General features: G+C 38.8%; 2 protein-coding genes across 3 annotated transcripts in view; both read left to right on the top strand.

The window, feature by feature from the left end:
* The window catches only part of LOC116698751 (probable G-protein coupled receptor 158), a 55412-nt gene extending 48292 nt beyond the window's left edge, over positions 1–7120 (top strand). The window contains exons 10-13 of the mRNA XM_032530873.1: positions 1335–1481; positions 1634–1877; positions 2565–3121; positions 4297–7120. Coding sequence (XP_032386764.1) covers positions 1335–1481; positions 1634–1877; positions 2565–3121; positions 4297–5274 — 1926 coding nt within the window. The 3' untranslated portion in view covers positions 5275–7120. The remainder of the gene's footprint in view (positions 1–1334; positions 1482–1633; positions 1878–2564; positions 3122–4296) is intronic.
* A 1050-nt stretch (positions 7121–8170) lies between these two features.
* Positions 8171–16889, top strand: anxa13l (annexin A13, like). Of its 2 annotated transcripts, none has more exons than XM_032530917.1 (11): positions 8171–8360; positions 8970–9045; positions 9811–9905; positions 9993–10160; positions 11575–11608; positions 11926–12005; positions 14039–14107; positions 14981–15082; positions 15187–15262; positions 15381–15493; positions 15687–16889. In XM_032530917.1, exons 1-11 carry the CDS (start codon positions 8346–8348, stop codon positions 15804–15806), a joined length of 948 nt encoding a protein of 315 aa, XP_032386808.1. In that variant the 5' UTR covers positions 8171–8345; the 3' UTR covers positions 15807–16889. The 2 variants fall into 2 exon arrangements, with proteins under 2 accessions (XP_032386808.1, XP_032386807.1); XM_032530916.1 differs by having other exon boundaries at positions 9990–10160.
* The last annotated feature ends 3159 nt before the right edge of the window (positions 16890–20048 follow it).

The raw sequence follows: 20048 nt of genomic DNA, 5'->3' as shown, positions 1-20048 counted from the left end.
TTACACTGCTTGATTGGGAAACTAATCTGTAGAGGAGACGGAGTTCCCATTTGATCAGTGCAGAAGTCACTTTTCTTTCTTAAAAGTAAAAAAAAAAAAAAAAAAATGTAAATCCTGCAAATGTAATGGAGGTTACACTGAGTACAGAGATATTTCCATAATGGCTTGGCTGCTTCTGTACTGCAACTTGTGTGTACAACAGTACCTAAATCATCTTAAGTTCCATTTGATATTAGCGATCCCGAACACAGACAAAGATGCACACAGGCACATGTGCTCCCATTACCTTAAACTCATTCAAACTGCTTTAGTGGTTACTGTAATTTAGCTTAGCACTCCCGTGGGTGTCTTTATGTGCAATCTCTCAAGTCTGATGGAAAACATTTAATTCTCCTGCTGTGTAACAAATGCAGTACACCATCAGCGCTCTCTGTTCTTTCATTCTTTCTTAATTAGGTCCCTCAGAAGTGCAAGTCGGTTGAGTACACTGGAATAATTAAGCACAATGGGAGGATGTTAATCTCACAGAGCGTCTGTTCCTGAATCTGGACTAAATATGTGTTTCTCTGTGTTCCCAGATTTGTTATTAAAGCAAAGATGAATAATTTGGTCATGAAAAGTCAAAATCAAACAGATCATTAAATATCATTCTCTTGTCTCAATTTAATGTGTTATTGATAAATTGAAACCTCATCTCACCCTTTGTTCCTCTACTTAGGCATCCAAGTAAGGAGGAGATTAGTGTCTACGAGAACTGAGCTGCATATATTCAAATGTGTTACACCCAGTTTGCATATAGTTGCATTGGATTAAATAATAAAACAAAAACTGAAAGAAACATATTAAGTAATCAGATTAACATACCAGTATTTAATGTATTAACCCCTTTAACTGTAATTTCAAAAGCTTTAAGGAAAAAATTAAACCTGTTGATATTGCTCTCAACAGGAGATCAACTTAAATTTAAAAATCATTTATTGGAGTAAACATGTTTTTAATTATTGAATACAGAAATCAATACTATATTAAGTCCATAATATAGAAACAAATCTCCTAAATAGTGTTCATTTCTCCACATTCTGACTTTTTTGAAAGTTTAACCTATCACAGTATCTTTTTCATTACCAGAGATCTTAATGAGTGAATATTTTGCTGCAGAAAAATGTTTTTCAACTCTTGCCCACTTCCAATGATCCCTATAGCCAACATCTTTATTCTGTCAAACAATAAATCTATTCTGAGGTGCCCTATAGGCCACAGTCATAGAGTTGGACAAACCCCTTCCAGCAGGCTCAGTGATGCCGTTCTTTAACCTTTCTCTCCATCTATCTTAGTTCCTGTCCAAAGGGACTCAGGCCAGGGATGATATTGCCACCGAGGCCTATGAGGAGGAGCTGGACATGGGACGGTCTGGCTCTTATCTCAACAACAGCATTACCTCGGCCTGGAGTGAGCACAGCTTGGACCCTGAGGATATACGGGTAAAGTAGCATTTCCAGAATCATGGCAAGATTACTCTGAACGTGGGTTACTTATACCAAGAAAGTTAATTGATAAAATAGGAATCAAACGCTGGCAAAGTAATAAAAAATTCGAAAGCTGCCCAACATTTACAGTCTAATTCCTTTTTTAGGATGAGTTGAAGAAGCTGTATGCCCAGCTGGAAGTCTACAAATGTAAGAAGATGCTTGCTAACAACCCTCACCTCCAAAAGAAGCGCAACTCCAAGAAAGGTCTGGGTCGCTCCCTGATAAAACGGATAACAGAGATCCCAGAGACAATGCACTTACACCGGCAGTGCAGTCGTGAGGACGGCAGCGAACACGGCAGCAACCGCAGCACCTTGAGGAGAAACCCATTTGAACCGAGTCACCACGGTAGGATCCTGGCTCCTCCTGTATAATCTGGGCCTTGAAACGGAAGCAGCTGAATGGAATTCAGCCATTATTGATTTTATTATTTGCACCTGTGCTTATTACGGTGAACTGTCAAAATATCTTCTGTGTAAAAGGTCTGTTAGCATTTTAACCACAAACAGAACAGGAACAACAGAAAACACAGTGTGCTGTCTTGTAATATCTTACGTCAGCTCCACATGGAGGATTAAATGGAAACTGGCAGTGACCCAGTGTGCCATCATGCAACAACAAGCAAAAAACAGAGTCTACAGCTCTCTGAGGCTGTACTCGGGCACAACTGTGCTATGCTGTGCTTACAATGATGATGCAAACTTTCTGATGTTTACCTGCTAACACTGGCTAACTACCACTTATCACAAGGTACAGCTAAGGCTGATGAGAATGGTTTTGCAGGTGTTTGGTCACAAACCAATGTATTGGACAAAGTAAAATTCTGACATGTCTGTAGAAAATTTCAAGGCAATCCATCCAATAATATTTCCGTTTGGACCTAAGTGGCAAAATGACTGAAAGGCTAACATTGCCATCCCTAAAGCCACACTGCCAACTTAAATACACTTTTGAAGTATTGGCCTATTTAATTTCAAAATGTGAGTAAATAAGTCATATCAGTAAATGTATCCCTATGTTTTAATCTACCCTCAGCCAAACCTCGGGATGACTCCCTGAAAAATAAAGTCATGGGCTTGAAGAAGTCACTCAGCTATGACCACGTATGTGACCAGGATGAGGAAACTGGAAGCCAAACTGGCTCAGCTGCAGGAGACAAAACAACTCCTGTTGGAGGTGGTGGGGAAGGATCTCTTCTGGGTTCCCTGATTGGTCGGAAGAATACTAAGAAGCAGCTGGAACCAGCTGCGACCCCACCGAGACTGGAACCAGCTGAGTCCACAGAGTCTGTTCCACTGTTCTGGAAATCAGCCAGCGCTCACAACTTAACGCACGAGAAGAAACCCGTCCACCTGCGGACCTCCATCATGCAGAAGTCGCTGAGTGTGATTGCAAGTGCCAAAGAAAAGATGCCAGGACTTAACAACAAGACGCAAAGCGTGGAGGACGCCAGTAAGAAGGGTCTGAAGGGACAGGATGAGAAGATGCTGTCTGAAGTGGATGAGACCCCTGAGCATTACCCAAAGATGATCATCAGCCAGTCAGTGGAGTACTCCAAGACACCCATGAAGATGGGCATCATGAAACAACAGGTACTTTTTACATTTTTATATTCCAAATCCAAATTGATTGATGCATTAATGTGCTATTTCGCTGTAGTGTGAATATGTTTAGTATAGCAGTCCATCAACAGAAAATGTGTTAAAAAGTCAATTTTGTTATCATTTCAAATGATGGAGAGTGTCATAAACAGAGTAGAACATCCTTTTAGTGAGGAGGAGGATGGAGAGGTTAAGGTGGGGCTGGTTTTTTGTATTGGTTTCTCTCTGCAACTAAGACAATAAGTAGATAATGAGACAACTGGCCAGACATAAGACCAAGCTGAAAACACATTTACAAAATATCACTTTTTGAGTTGGTTTGGCAAAGGCATTTTTGTTAGGAAAGAGATCTTAAGTTACAGAATTCACAATTGGTTATGTCCAATATTCACTCTCCTTTTAGCTCTGTTTTGGTCTCCACAAACACATGCAGAAATTATTTCGCATTTTAGCTACTAAATGCAGGTAATGTACAGGCATTTCATCAGATATTTTTTACTTAAAACAGCTGCCTGCTGCTGCTGGAAACAACACTGATGAGATAGACTGAATTAAAACACTGAGGTTGCAAGCCCTAAACCACTGAGGTAAAAGAAGCTACAGTAAAACGCTCTTTTGAAATGAGGGGAACTGTTGAGTCAGGCGGTATAAATCTGTAAGTTTGCCACCATGGGTAACCCCTTATACATAGTAATTTACTATAGCATCTTTAAGTTCCAAATGTCAGCACTTAATCCAAACACCCAATGATCTCTGCTGGTACACCTTATAGGCGGGACCAGTGGTGTATGACATCACATTCAGTAGCTGTAGTCAACACTAATTGTTCTCACGTGACAAATTTCCATACTTCGGTCATGTGAATACAAATACAGTCTCCTTGACAACTTAAAAGTTAGCAAATGGACCTTGTATTATTATTTTTTTGACCTAATAACCTTTGGGTTTTGCCCATTGGTTGGACACAAGAGGCAATTTGAAGACACCAGCTTGAGCTTTTGGGTATTTTGTCAAAAGGTTCTTACATTTCATAGATGAAGCGATTAATACAAAGATATTTGATCATGAAAATAAGTGATAGTTGCAGCCATTCTTAGCTCTCTAATAATTTGACAAATACATCAGTTGACTTACTGGGTGGATATTTTATTGCTTGATTTTAACAGGTGAGTGGCAGCCAGCCGTCCATTTGCTCAGAGACCGGTAGGAACCTCTACGATGTGTCCGAGGTTTGTCCCTGGGAGATGGAAGAACCTCAGACTCCCTCTGAAGCAAAGACCCAGAAACATGTTTCCATTGCTCCTGAAGAAAGTACCACAGGCCGGAGAGGCAGCAGCAGCAGCTCTGGAATCAGCAAAGGCAGCCGGTCCCAGCAGAGGCAGAAAGCTGGGCAGTCCCCTTCCAACAGACGCCACTCTAAAGATAAAGGAGGAGAACGGGAGGAAGGCAGGGAGACACGAAAATCTCGACCACCCAGGTCACCTCTCCCTCTGAAGCCAGACGTCTGTCCTTGGGAATTCGATGAGCAGCCCATGCTGGAAGGAGATTCAGATTCCATCTCCCCAGAAAGGATCAGGCGCAAGAAAAGCGTTACGCCCACTGATGGGAAACCCAAGGGGCTCCACTCAGACCACTCCAAGTCCACGGGAAGCCTTTTGCAGCCTCCCTCCCTAATGGTAGAGATCTGCCCGTGGGATTACACCAGCCCACCTTCCCCTAAGCAGGAAAAGTCCTGCAACAGCCCCACCACACACAAGAAGAAACGGAAAGGCTCCTGTTCGTCCAACCACAAAGCCGAGAAGGAGAAAGCTAGGGAGAAAAGCAGAGAAAGGCGGAGCTCCTCCAGCAAGCCGCCGTCGGAGAGGAGACGCGTTAGCCAGTCGTCGGAGTGCTGCGGCCCGGTTTATGAGCGGCGGAGGAGCTCTACCAGAGACCCAGAGGTGATGGAGATCAGGAGGGGGGAGGTTTTCTCCCGGGAGACCGAGCCCGTACTCACCAGCTTTGCTCAGACTAAAAAATCACCAGAGAAGAAGAAAGAGAGCTCTTTGAGTATGAGTTACAAACCTGCTGTCATCAGCGGGGCAAAGGTGGTTGATGTTTGCCCCTGGGACTTTCAGGATCAAGACTCTGCAGAGAGGGCATGATGACTGGTGTGATGATTGTATTCTTTTGTATTCACAGACTGACAGCACAGAGGACAAATCAACCGAACAATAAAGACGTAACATTGTATTTGATGAGAGAGTTGTTCTTGAGGTGATTTTGAGAAGGAAACCATTTGTGTTGCTGATGCCACCAAACATTAACCATTTGCTTAATAGCAAACATCTCATTGTTACATTGCAGTGAATGCAACCCTGAAGTGACTTTAGAGGATTTTTTTTGTCTGCACTTTTGCTCGTACATTTGTTGAACTTACATTGTATGTATGTTTTATCACTTTGAGAACATCAAGGTAATTTTTAAATGAAATGATACCTGCATTTGACCAGCAGCTTGGACAGTCATTTGTCACAAACACAGTCAATGCTTCACCTAATGAATTAATTGAATACTACTGTACATTTCCCCTGTTACGCTGATGATATCCTATGTTACGCAGTAAGCCAGTGGAGAATTACTGCATCAGATGTTTATGATGAAAACAAGCAGGTTGCAGAGAAAAAAAGACCAATGGAAAAAAGGCATATGAGCTCTCTGAGAAGCAGGACCAAAGGCCCAGACACAGCTGTTATGCTTTAGCTTTAGGTCAAATACATATTTCATGGCTGAAAAATGATCTGTATGATTAGTGAAACATGGGAATAACGATTATAGTACAGCTTCATGTTAAAATCAGATAAACTGTTTCTTTCAGTAAAAGTACTCGATATACGTTGTATATTTTTCAAAAAAAAAGAAAAAGTAATGCATGTGGCGAGCAATCAAGCATCCAATAACTAAATGTTCATTTATTGTACTCAATTATGACAGTGGAACTTTTGATGTTGTTGCTTCTCCCTACATGATGCTTTTGAAATTATGTGCATTGCTATCAATAATGTACATACATATTTCAAATGGCTTGCAGTTACAGTTGCGCAGTACTAAAATATCCAAGAGGCTATCCCTTCGGTTGATAGTTATTTACTGTTTATTCATGCCCTGGATGTCCCTCTTCTCAAACGAGGCTGTAGTATTTCCATGTCTAAAATAATGCAATGTCTTTCAAGGACCAAAACCAAGCCTGATGAGGGTGGATGAAGTGAATAATGCATTTTTTTTCTGTCACTTAGTTGCCCATTTTACGTCTGCTTGAATGCACCTTTCTTCATATCCTTGCACATATTCAATCGCTAAACTATGCATGACCAAAGCTTATTTTTTGCCACTTTCTGGCTAACAGAATATGAGAAATTTGCCATTTCAACATCATCTCGAACAACAACAGTCAGCCTTTTTGTCTTGTGATCAGCCACCCGCCAGTGACACCTTATAAAATGCAGTTGCACACGGTAGTCAGTTCAACTTCATTACGGCTGTGTGTGCATGACAGGGAAAATACAGGAGTACACTCAATTTCACAAGAAGGCATAAAAAGTCATTGCATAATGCATATGTTTTGAAATACTTAAAAAGAACTTAGGAGCACATGGGACTTTCAAATATAGATGTCAAATGTTGTCACATATTTATCAAGAATCCCCTGTGAAAGATATGTTGCTCATCAAGCATTAAGTAAAGTAAAGTAAAAGGCTTGGTGACCCACCACTCTAACTTTCACAAGGGTTTTTCCTATCAGAGGTTTTATAGGCTCTATGAAATGGAATGTTGTAACTTGCCCACTAAATGTACTTTATGCTTGTTATACAGTATAGTGTTGCTCCAAAAAAGTTACAAAATGTTGTAGCATCCACATGGAGCATTTATATTGTACATTCATATTGTGTTGCATGTAAATACAGTAAATAACCTGTTCTCAATTCTGGATTAAATCTTTCTATAAAAACCACAGTTAGCTTCTTTTTTTTTTTTTTTTGCAAAATACCATATTAACTCTTAGAAACTCTTGATAATATTCCAACAACGTAAGAAACTATTCTGTATTCTTTCAACACTAAAACACCTACAATTCAATGAAGTCTAAATCTCTGTACATTTTCTTTATTATTGCAACCTGTGCAACACTGCCACCATGTGGAAAATGAGATCCTATCTAGATCTCACAGTGGTGGAAAATAATATTGACTTAAGTACTGTAAGTGACATACTCATGTTATGTTACTTTCTACTCCTACTGCATGCTTTACATTCCAGTGGGAAATATTTATACTTTTTACTCTTTTTCAACTCTTATTACAAGTTAGGCTACCTTTAAGAGAATGATTTTTCCAACAAAAAATAAAATCATTTTCACAAAATGTAATACATTGTTACAGATTTAGCTTTTCATCAAATGTATCATTGAATGTATCCGTTAACTCAGACCGGGACTGATCCTTTGTGTAAATGTATTTAAAATAATCTGAATTTTGTGAAGATTTAAGAATTAATTAGGGCTATATTTCAGGGATGCACCGTGTGGAGCACAGATAGTTTATTTAAATGAAGTTTAAAAAAAACAATTAAGTCATGCGTTCATAATTTCACTTTAGGTTTTTTTATGAAAATTATTATAACTGATTTATTTAGGTTTTTTTAGCTGGTTGAGCTAATCTTGACTTTATAATAACTTCTTTAGGTTTCGGTTGTAAAATGCAATCAATAACAAAAAATCCTATTTTACAATACGTTCATTTTGTATGTAAACTATAGATTATCCAAGTGACTAGGCAATCTGAAAAAAATAGTAGTAGGTGAAACATAATATTTGTATCTAATATGTAGTGGAATTGATCAAGTAGGCCTATGGTAAAAGTCGAGTAAAGGTTGTATGGGTACAGGAAACAAGAAATAATTTATTAGAATCTAACACTAGTTGATGTTAACCTTACTGAGTCAATTATTGTTTTTCTTAGCATCACCCCCACCTACTCCACCCTACTAAATTAATAAGCGGCAGTGACGTCATCCCTGCAGCACCGGACAGTGGTGCGTCGTTCAGGAAACAACCGACCCGATTTGACACGCATCGCATCAAGTACAGAGCAGCACAGCACAACGTCCCAGCACAGCATCACAACACGCATATTTTTATTTTACTACTATCTAAGTGGACAGAGCGGTCTGGAATAACATGGGTAACGTCCAGGTAAGAAAACTAGATTTGCTATATTGTACCATAACTTACAGAAGCTTTTAATCACAACAGTAGAATCGGTGAATTCAGTCATCAGAGACTTTTACAGCTCTGAAAGTTTGAGTTTTCAGTGATGTAATACGATTGCAGAACTTGCGTAGTTAAGTTGAGCAAAGGGAGTAGCCTGCCAGGCCGAGAGACGAGGAATTTCTCAGAAACGCAGATCAGTAAGGCCGCATTGTGTTAAACTGGGAGGTGGGCGAGGAGAGGAGAGAGGAGAGGAGAGGAGAGGAGAGGAGAGGAGAGGAAAGGAGAGGAGAGGAGAGGAGACTGCTGGCCCATGACTCAGCAGTCACACAGGCTGCACCCTTTTCCTGCGGGAGAGACTGGCTTGGATGTACTGTTATATCATTCACAACCTCACCCTCATACGTTTACATCAGTTTTATTCTGTATTACTGTCCACGATTGTGCATGCTGCTGAATGTACCGTATATCAGTAATATGACATGACCCTAAAAGTATGTGTTGAGATGATAATTTGATAGTTTTTACATTTTTAGTTACATTTTATAAATTGAATTTATATGTTTTCAATGATACCGCCACTTTTTATTCTAGCCCACCATAGTCCCATATGAGGACTTTGATGTCACAGCTGATATAAAGGCCATCAGAAATGCATGTAAAGGTTTAGGTAAGTGAACAGCATGATTTTTTTGCTCATTCCTGTAAATAACGTGTTGTTTTTCTTTCCTCTTATTTAGTCATTTATATTCTCTATTCGTGTGTGATTTAGGCATCCATTATCAATTATAGTCCAATGGAATCACTTATACCTACAGTATGTTTTTCCTAAATTAATTCAAATTAACAAATAAAACATATTTTTTAGGTTAATTGAGGATACAGTTGTGCAGACTGATACCAAACACCATGCAGAACATGTTAAGGCAATCTGTCAATGGCACCTGTTCAGATTTTAAATACCTGTAGTTTTGTGTTATCAGTATGTAAGTGGAATTCTTCCTCCTTATTTGATCTGTTCAGTTTATTCACAATTGTCATTGCATCTATAAGACTGAATATTCAAAGGAACATCTAATTACAGTAAATAAAATGTCACTATTAGCATGCTTATGATAGAAGGTATTTGTTTCAAATGAGCTTAACATGTCTGTTGTGCACATTACTGTCAGTTATGCACTATGAGGGTAATGTATTTTGAATGTAAAATTTAAAGCAATTTAAATAGAAACTTTTATTTTGCTCAATTCTTAAGAGTAAAATGTCTGCCTGGCAGCCATTTAAATAAAAGGCATGTCCAGGTTGACTGACAAGACTTCAAAACTGCCTTCAATTTAAAAAACTGCTTTTAGGAGTCTAGTAATAGTGAAATATTGCTCTGATGGTGAAGCGCTATTACTGCACCCTTGTGTGTAAACTGCCGTATATTCTCCAGGCACAGATGAAGAGGCCATTATTCAGATCCTGGCAAACCGCTCTGCAGCTCAACGTGTAGAGATCAAGAATGCCTACTTTGAGAAGTACGATGATGTAAGTACCTGCCTACACTGACCCTCTCTTTCTCACATACACTCACACGCTTACAGTACATGCAATTAATAACTGTTTTGTCAGGAGTTAGAGGAGGTCCTAAAAAAGGAGCTGACAGGTAGTTTTGAGAACGCCACCATTGCCATGTTGGAGCCTCCAAATGTTTACTTTGCCAAGGAGCTGAGGAAGGCCATGAAGGGGGCGGGCACGGACGAAGCTGTGCTGGTAGAGATCCTGTGCACAGCCACCAATCAGGTCTGTCAATATGCCATGCTATTCTTTGATACTAGTTTCTATTTTCACTCTTTTACTAACTGCAATAAACTAATTAGGATTGACGGTTCCATCCTTTATTTAATGTGGAGTCAGGCTTCACTCCCAGTTGATTTTCTATTATAGGATGAAACTGCTCATGATATGGGCTCCATTTCGGCCACAACATTTTAATAAGGAATTCTTTATAAAGAAGTTTATAGTAGGATCTAACAAACTGATTTATATTGTTATTAACTCATTACTTTAACAAGTTGTTAAAAAATGGATTTTTGTCCTGATGCTCTGCAGCAAGTGGTCAACATACAGCGACCCCCCAGCAGGTCCCTCTTTAGCGTCTGTATGAGAGACAGCAAGTCTTGCAAGAGTTTGAGTTTTCACAAATCTAGAGTTACAATCTCGACACGGACGGTTTCGCCTGGGGTAGACTTATCTAGATGGTAACCAAAGGCATTGCCCTCAAAGGGTTATGGTAAGGATAGGTCGCCGGACAGTCTTCACAATTCTATGGTTGCCATCTAGTCACAACTATTAATATAATACATCCATGAACACAACCCTTTCAACTGCTTGACTGCTGTGACAGGTCAATGAAGTGAGGACCAAAACGCAGAGAGGAGGCAGGCAGGCGAGTGTTTCGTAGAAGATTTATTAACAAAGGAGTCCAACCCAACACAGGAATCCAAAAAGGCAAAACCAACGACTGAAGGAAAACACAAAGTCAAAAATCCCAAAACCCAAAAAGTCCAAAAAAGAAAAGAAAAAAACAAAAACGGAAACACAGAGACTGGAAAGAACTCACAAGGGGAAGACGGATCACAGGGAAGACACACACGGAGAAAACACCAACTGGAATGCACACAGGCAGGCGCAAACAAACAAATCTAACACACAAACACACAACAGAATCTGACAAGAGACAAAGGCAGTAGTTTTTTCATAGTTTTTTACATTTGAGTAGGTGTATTTTTACTTTATCTATTATTATTCCTTATCATTCTGTGTGGATGTTATGTGTATTATACTTACCTGCTGATGTAACGCGGCAATTTTTCCCCAGTTTGGAATTAATAAGTTCCATCTATCTATCTATCCATCTATCCATCTATCCATCTATCCATCTATCTGTCTGTCTATCCATCTATCCATCTATCTGTCTGTCTATCCATCTATCCATCTATCTATCTATCTGTCTATCAGTGGTGAAAAAAATATTCTGATCCTTTACTTCAGTTGCTAAACATTCCACAGAGCTTAACTGTAGGTGGGTTTGTCACTTTGAGTGACCCCTTTCATATTACACATAGCTACTTGATCCATTTCAAATGTAAAACTATTGATAAGAGCAGGTTTAATGTTAGCTGACTGAATCTCATCTTTCTTTAACTTCCAACAGGACATCTTGAGCTACAAGCAGACTTATGCCCAGGGTGAGTTTTCTCCTATGCTGAGTCATGCATAAACAGCTACCAATCTGGTGTTCCTCTCATTCTGGAAAGTGTGATCCTTTAACCAGCACGTGGAACAGATACATAGCAAGTTTTATATTTGTCACAATGCCATGGGTGTTTCAGTTTTTAGGAGTGAATCATCCTCCCTCGCTAGCTTCAAATACAGTCTGATTTTATGCTTGTCACTTATTGGAAAATATTGCATTGCTCTGTCCTGTTAGGATTTGAATACAGATATTGTATTGACGTTGTAAAGAATATCTAAGTGGTAACTATTTTTGCCTCTTGCCGTACAGTGCATGAGCGTGAATTAGAGGCAGACATTGAGGATGACACCAGTGGAGATGTGAGGAACCTGCTGATGTCACTGCTGCAGGTAAAGTCTCATTATTTTAGCTTTATTCAACAATGAACCACGTTTCTGTTATCCCAATTACTTGACAAAATTTGCCAGAAACCCGTTGCCTTAAACCCTTTAAGTTTAAGTTTAAGGTGAGACTTAACAGGTGAAGTTGTATAAACACTGACTGCTAAGTAGACTAATCAAGTTTACATTAGCAGTCATTACTAAAGATCATTAGAAAACATAATTTACTTTTGTTGAAATATGAGTAGTAGAAAACATTAGGTTGTACTTTAAACTATAGTAAGGAAGCATTCTTATTAATATATTTTTTTCTTTATAACGGTATCATTTTAACAACAATTTATTCATTACATTAGCTCCTTTAAAAAACAGAAAGGAGGACAATACTTTAAATGTAATTTCCAACATGCTCTGCATGGATCAGAGTGATCATACCTCACCTCACTGCTCATACACCATCATGTAGATAAACATGAACGGTAAATCAACCATACAAAACCCAGGTAACATAAATGCACACCCCAAACATTAACAGAACTTTATTAAAACACTCTTTAACGAGGACTGAAACCATTCAGAACATACACTAGGCTCGTTCGAGATGAACTGCGCCTCGCCTGTAAAGTGGACGAGAGCAGGCGGTAGCAGCGGGGGGCGGTGACAGAAAGCTGCGGTAAAGTCGGACAGTTTCCAGCCGCCTTCAGGCTGGACAGGAAGTGATGATAACACTGTGGTGCGATTCCGATTTAATAAAATATAATCAGACCCACATACCAGCTGGTACACAGTCTCCAGTTGTTTTAGTTATGACAGAGTAGCTGTCAAAGTGCTCTACATGCGATCTGATGCTGATTTTAATGAACAACAGACTGGAGATGATCCGTGATCTGAACGGATTTAGTCTCTTTGACTTCTAAACTTAACTATCAGTCACACAACATGTGTTCTGGACAGAATAAGTCTTTAAATCAGACAAATAGCAATTAAAATCCCTCCGATTCAAAAACAATAAAAAGTTTATATAAAACGTCATCATGGTGTAAACCAATCAGCTGTTAAATCAGCTGAAAAGCCGGCGTTTCCCAGCATGCTCTGGGTCCGCCTGGCTCTTGCAGTCGGTGAAAAGCAACTGCGCCGCCTGCGTCTCAGAACTGCGGCCGCCTTGCTCTCGTGAGATTTCCGTTGCCCACGTGTGCATGACGTCAGAGCAAGTCGGGATCAAGTCGGACACAAATCTAACCGGCATGCAACGGGCGCCGATCGCCGGTGATCGATTCTGCGCAGACCTGGCTCATCTCGAACGAGCCTATTGTTTCCCATGAGAACAGTTCCAATGACTCCGCCCCTCCCATACAGAAACTTAACATCCTTAGTTATCGCTGCTTAATATGATCGTACTTAAGCTAATTATTACAAACAACTGATGTTATTTAATGAATATGTTTTTTAGCTAGAATAACTAGTTACCACTAAAAAGTTTAATTACAACTCAATCTGGGTTTACAGTGTAGCATTGGGAGTTTCAAGGGAAGTTACAGTACACAAAGAAGAAAAAAGTCTTGTATCTGTATAGAAGCCATAAAGCAAAGGAGAATAGTACTTTTCTTCCTTTGATACCGGCTCGCAGAATTGTTTTTCCATTCTGTAATCCGCCCACTGAGACATTTGTCACTCATCGCATCATAGGCATGCTTCCATGCCAGCTTTTTCAACACTCCCACCCATTTCTGCTTCCCCTCTCTCTTCCTTCCCCCAGAAAGAAAAGACAAACACAGTGTGACTCATGTTCTACAGCGACATCTATCCAAAGAGACCTTCAATATTTCCCATTGATGTGTAGCAGATGATTGTTATCCCATTAAATGCCTGAGATTATTTTAATAATTCATCTGGTTGACCTTTCCTCCACTCACGAAATATTTTCTCTCATTCTCTCTACATGCATTGCCTCCCTTTTATACATCCTCTTAAACCTATCTTCCCCTTTTTTCCCTCCACATCTCTGTATTCCCCTATTCTCCAAAATCTTTCTTTCTCACCAGGCGAGCAGAGACGAGGGCTATGAAGTGGATGAGGGTTTAGCCGAACAGGATGCCACATCTTTGTTTGAGGTGCGTTCCCAGATGTCGCTTAATTCTTTTAAATTACAGATCTTATTCATAGTTTGCTCTGTAAATAACACCAGTGTTTGCAAGGTAATGTGATCCTAGATATAGATGTCATGTGAGCCCGGGGTGACTGGCAAATCTCACAAACGCAGATTTTATTAAATCGAAGCTTGTTTTTTGTGGTAATGCTCCACTGTGGCTTTTATTATAGTACAGGATTATGGGATCTATGTGGAAATTCACAACTAAGGTGTGAAATACATTTAAAGTTTCACACTAACACTGTACAAATATAAATGTGTGCAGACAGTAATGTGGCAAAGTCTGCCAGAATATCAGCAGGATCTTTCATTACAACTCATTTCTTTTAGCCACTCCACTGTAGCATTGGTTAGTCCACTACTTTTATCCAGACTGACCAATTTCAGTAAATAATGAATGGATTGTCATGAAATTGGGTCCTGACATTCATGGTCCCCAGAGGATTAAATCTACTGACTTTGGTGATCCGGTAGCTTTTCATCTAGCGCCATTATCACATCAAAATGTAATTTGTTTTCTACTTTGGTTTATGTCCAAAAACCTGCTTAAATAATGACCCATCATCAGCTGCACCTCACTTGTAGTACCAATTAGCTAATGTTAGCATGCTAACATCTTAAGATGGTGACCACGGTAAGCATTACACATGCTAAGCAACAGCACGTTAGCATTTTCATTGTGAGCATGTTAGCATACTGATGTTAGCATTAGCTACCGCTTCATAGAGCTGCTACCACAGCTGTCTTAAAGAATTAAGACCAATGTTGTAATACAACTGAAAATAGTCTTAATACTCACTGCTGCTGGGGTATTTCCTCTTTTTTTGCCTGTCAGGCAGGAGAAGGTAGATTTGGCACTGATGAGTCCACCTTCACCTTCATCCTGACACACAGAAACTACCTGCAGCTTCAGGCCACCTTTAAGATCTACGAGTCTGTAAGGACAGCTCTCATTCCTACAAGCTGTTTTTTCAAGAGGATTGCCTATTGGCTTCTACTTGTTGATATTCAAATTTTTCATGTTAACTCATTGTTTTGCAGCTCTCAGGAACAGACATTTTGGACACCATTGACTCTGAAGCAACAGGAACTCTCAAGGACTGTTACATTACTCTGGGTAGGCAATCGGATTGCTCACAAGCCATGAAATATCAAATCAAATATCCGTTCCCATAAGAATACCTGCTGCCTTGCCCTTTGTGTGTGTGTGTGTGCGTGTGCGCGCGTGTGTATAGTCAGGTGTGCAAAGAACCCGCAGCTGTATTTCGCCCGACGCCTTAATGCCGCCATGAAGGGAGTGGGCACTGATGAAGACACGCTCATTCGCATCATTGTAGGCCGCTCTGAGGCAAGTCTGCGTGTGCACAGTAGTCAAGATGTTTAATGAATTTATTTCCAGATAGATTCCAAATTACCAAAACTTGGCCTTAAAGGTTTTCAAAAAGTAATGTAAGACCATGAAAATGTTCAATTCAAAGACAACAATAACCAATGAAAAGGTATTTTGTGGTGACAGCAGTGTTATGTTGTTAACCCCACAGTTTGACCTGGAGACAGTGAAGGACATGTACCTGGAGAAATATGATGCTACCCTGAAAGACGCTCTGGATTCAGAGTGTAGTGGAGACTTCAAACGCCTCCTCATCGAGATCCTGCACTAAAACATCTCACCTTCTTCCTACTTATTTAACCAACGTGACGTAGTCTCTGTACCCACTCATCCTTCCTCCTTCCTACTCTTCTTTATACACCTTTTTACCAGTTTTACTTATTAGCTTTGTGGACGTCTCTCTGACAGTCAGTTATCATTGCAGCATGGACCAAAAACCAAGTCATTATTATATAATAGATTGTTTTACACATGGCAAACTTACATTCATAGTCTTTAAATACACAGTTATTACACTCTCATACAATAGAGGTGCATTGGATGTGTGTTGTCCCTTTGACAATATTATGACAGCATTGTGGAACTTATATGGAACTTGTGCAGCTGAGCATCAATGTTAGTCCATTCACAATCAGCAGTCTTTTTGTATTTCAGCTGTGGTTTACCATTTCAAGCGTAACCCAAAGTTGTAAACATTGCGAGGTTGCTGCTGCTCAACATAGACTATTCAATCTCTTGTCATCATCCATTAATCATCATCCATCTATTTGCCTCAAAGATACCTTTCGTAAGATGATAGCGATGTCATTTCACTTTTGCTGCAACACTTAAGTGCCGAATTATCACATTTAATATTTGAGAACAGAATACACTAGAGGATTAATTATACATAAATATATTATTACCCCGATACCAAAATCCTAAACTCTAGTATGCAGTATTTGGTTTTTGTAGTCACATCTCTAAATGTTATGTGGAATTTGTAACTCATGACGGTTTGTAGTCTTATTTTTAGTCACAGCTAACATGCTGCCATTTACACACTTTATTAGACAGTCTCATTAAAGTTTACTACATTTATTTAAATTTAATAGTTATAGTACTACATAATAAGTGTGTGAAACTTTGAGATGATTGTGCATTTAAAATCATTCGATGATGATAATAGTATTAAAAAAGACAAATGTTTGCTCTGCTGTAGTACAATCACTGATAATGTACTGCATATATGTATGGAATTATATCTAACTATATTGTACTAATTTTATTTAAACCCAACAATAAAGTAATGTTTATGACCAAGATATACAGTTGTATTGTCATATAGCAAAATAATAAACTAAATTATATGAAAAAAGTAATTGTTGGTCTGTTGTATCATACATATCCACTCATAATACATTTTAACTATACATATAATTTAACTATATATATATATAATATATAACCATAAGAGTTTTATTCTCTTTATATCCTGTAGGGGGCTGTATTGCACCACAAGCAAAAAATTGTATATTGTGCATTTTAGGAAAAAATGACATAACAGCTGAAGAAAATAATAATGAAATCAATGATATAATATTCTGTATAATTGTGTAACCTATTGTTTGCTTTTGCATACTGTTTAATGAACATTACAAATGACCGTTTGCCCTGATTTAAATTGTTGCTGACCATTTAATGTTTGTGTTGGTGGCCTATGATCCAAAGCCATATAAAACTTGGTTTTTACAACATCTTTCCCAAAACATTATAACTTGCTACAGAGCACAGCAACAATGGGATGCCTGTGAGCGACTTTAAAAGCAGAAAAGAAAGGTTCAAAACAAGTGAGAACTGCTTCCAGATGCACTGACACAGAAGCAGCCGATTTCTCACTTTCTTTCCCATGGCTTTTTTCTTCTCTTTCTCCCACTCTTCACTCTGTATCTTTCTTACCGTTCTTCATATTACTTGATGTAATGGTTGTTTCTCTATCAAGGGCAAAGTTTGCAGTACACTGGCTTTCGGCAAATACTACCTGTATATCCACAGTCTGTGCACCATATGTAGCCCCACTGTCCTCCTCATGCCGAACTATCTGGCTGTGACGGCTGTGTGCACCACACGTGCCTGTTAAAGGTGGGGAGTATGGATCCCAAGCAATGTATGAACACAAGTATTGTGTGCCAGAGTAGAGGGGTTTTTAGAGGTAAATCAACCCTGTCCTCATTAATTTCTCAATAGAAACAGATAATGGATTGTAGGAAAAGTATTGGTGTGGGGAAAGGGGTTGAATGTTGCATTTCATTTATTTTCCAACGCAATACCCTCCTTAACTTGCACGGCAGCTGGATTCTCGGTATATAAGAGGATCCCAGAATGAATGAATTAATTTTATTGGTCATAATCAAAGGGGAGGGTCAGAAGCTTCAGCTTATATCAGCCCCCCCCCTCACACTTTTAAAAGTAACAAACAGATTGTCAAGGAAAACATTTTTCAAGACAAGAAAGATAAAATAAATTACACAAAAAAACAAAAAACATAACATATACACAGAACAGACATTAACTTACCCAGATAACTTTCTACATACATACATACATACATATATATATATACATACATACATACATACATACATACATACATACATACATATATACATACATATATATACACATACATACATACATTAACACATACATACATATATACATACATTTATATATATACACACATACATACATACATACACATACACACATACATACATACCTACACATACATACATGCATGCATACATGCATACATACATACATACATTACATTACATACATTCATACGTATATTCCCATTAAGGGTTAGTACTTATATACAGTACATTGCCACCCTAAGGTGAATAACATCCAAAATAATGGTGCTAACCATAATGATAATAATGATATTCATCATCATCATTACTATTATCAACATTCTCACACAATAATACTACTCACTTTCTATAGTTATCTAGTGTCACGTCTTTGAACACTAGATCACAAGTAAACGCCATCGTTTCAGGCTTCTTGTGTCCGAACCAATCAGAATCTTGTGATGACACAGAGAGGTGATTGTTTGTTCAAAACAACAATTGCGTCTCCTAAAGAGGTTAGCGTAGATGCTACCATAGCATCAGTAATATCAGAACTGGAGAGTATTTCCTAATTAGATAAGACAATAAGAAGTGCAAAGAAGAACTACTTTGACAGACAGATGGTTGATTCAACTGTTTGATCCTATTCCAAACAGTTTACAATGTAGGCTCCTCAGATGGTTCTGTTTAACAAACTCCAGGTTCAGACCATCCATAGGATTATTAGTATCTGAAGCTAATATGAACATCCTAAATGGGAAGTATGACTACACTTCCTTTGGCAACAAGTACTACCCAATACTACATTGACCCTTTTCTGACTTTCCTTATTCCGTAATAATTTTCGTACAGTCCCCAAAAGAACATAATGCAAAACCTTATCATTTATGGGATCAATTGTCATTCTTCATTTAAAATATATCACATTAGATTTTATGAATTTAGAGTTATGGCATTAAATTACATTTATTTTGTATGTTGGAGACAGTGAAAATTGACTGAGAATCCTAAACCAAATTCTGAAAAGCCCATATAAAAAGCCAAGTCTCTGAGGACATGTAGGATCTAAAAATAAATGTCTGTTTTCAAATATACATGCATGCAAACAAACAAATAAACAAACATGTGCACTTTCTTATGACACACCTATTCCAACTCGACCCACTCATTCATGCATGTCTTTCCCTCCATCTGTAATCTATTATTCAGAGTGCTAATGTGTAAGGACAACTAGTCTGCCAGACGGAGCTCCGCTCTCTACACTGTGGGGCTTTGACCTTTTCCTTTAAACGCTGATCGTAAGACAACCATTACTCACCCAGCCAGCCATCCATCAGCCTGGAGATGGTTTCAATTTGTCCCAAGTTATGCTTTCTTTCTGTTCTGTTAGTCAACTCAGGTCTGATTATTGTCTTTTGTCAAGTTTCTGACAAAGTTTGTCCACAAGATTGAGTTCATGAACTGTGCTGTTCGTGCTTTATAAGTCTGGTCAAGCAACCTTGAACTGGAGAGAAATAGACGACTGAAGTGGGAAATGGTTGTGTCCGCACTCTTTTCATCCCAGAGACTTCAGCACTTTCATGACACAAACCTGCATATTAATGGGACTAATCCCCTAAAAGTCATGATTTATTGAATAGTCTAAAGCACACAACAACCTGGGGTCATAACTTCAAAGGCTGGAATAATAACATTGACTGGTCTACTGGTTTTCATAGAACACATGCCCAGGATTGTAATATGCTTTTTGATCTTGTGCCAATGCAGAGCAGCACACTAGGAGTGAGAGGGGTTGTCCGGGGGCATGCATAGGAAGTACATTAAGAGGTTAACTACCCGGCTAATATAATTTCAACTATTTAAATTCATGATAAAGGACCTCTGTTCTTTGATGTGTA

This window comes from Etheostoma spectabile, chromosome 12 (genome assembly GCF_008692095.1).
Source record: "Etheostoma spectabile isolate EspeVRDwgs_2016 chromosome 12, UIUC_Espe_1.0, whole genome shotgun sequence".
In the NCBI taxonomy this organism is placed as follows: Eukaryota; Metazoa; Chordata; class Actinopteri; order Perciformes; family Percidae; genus Etheostoma; species Etheostoma spectabile.
This window is presented reverse-complemented; position numbering and strand designations above follow the sequence as displayed.

Coding starts and splice junctions, on each gene's coding strand:
- anxa13l (XM_032530916.1), top strand. Junction 9,906..9,989: donor ACTTTGAGAAGTACGATGAT/GTAAGTACCTGC, acceptor CTGTTTTGTCAG/GAGTTAGAGGAGGTCCTAAA. Junction 15,263..15,380: donor GGACTGTTACATTACTCTGG/GTAGGCAATCGG, acceptor GCGTGTGTATAG/TCAGGTGTGCAAAGAACCCG.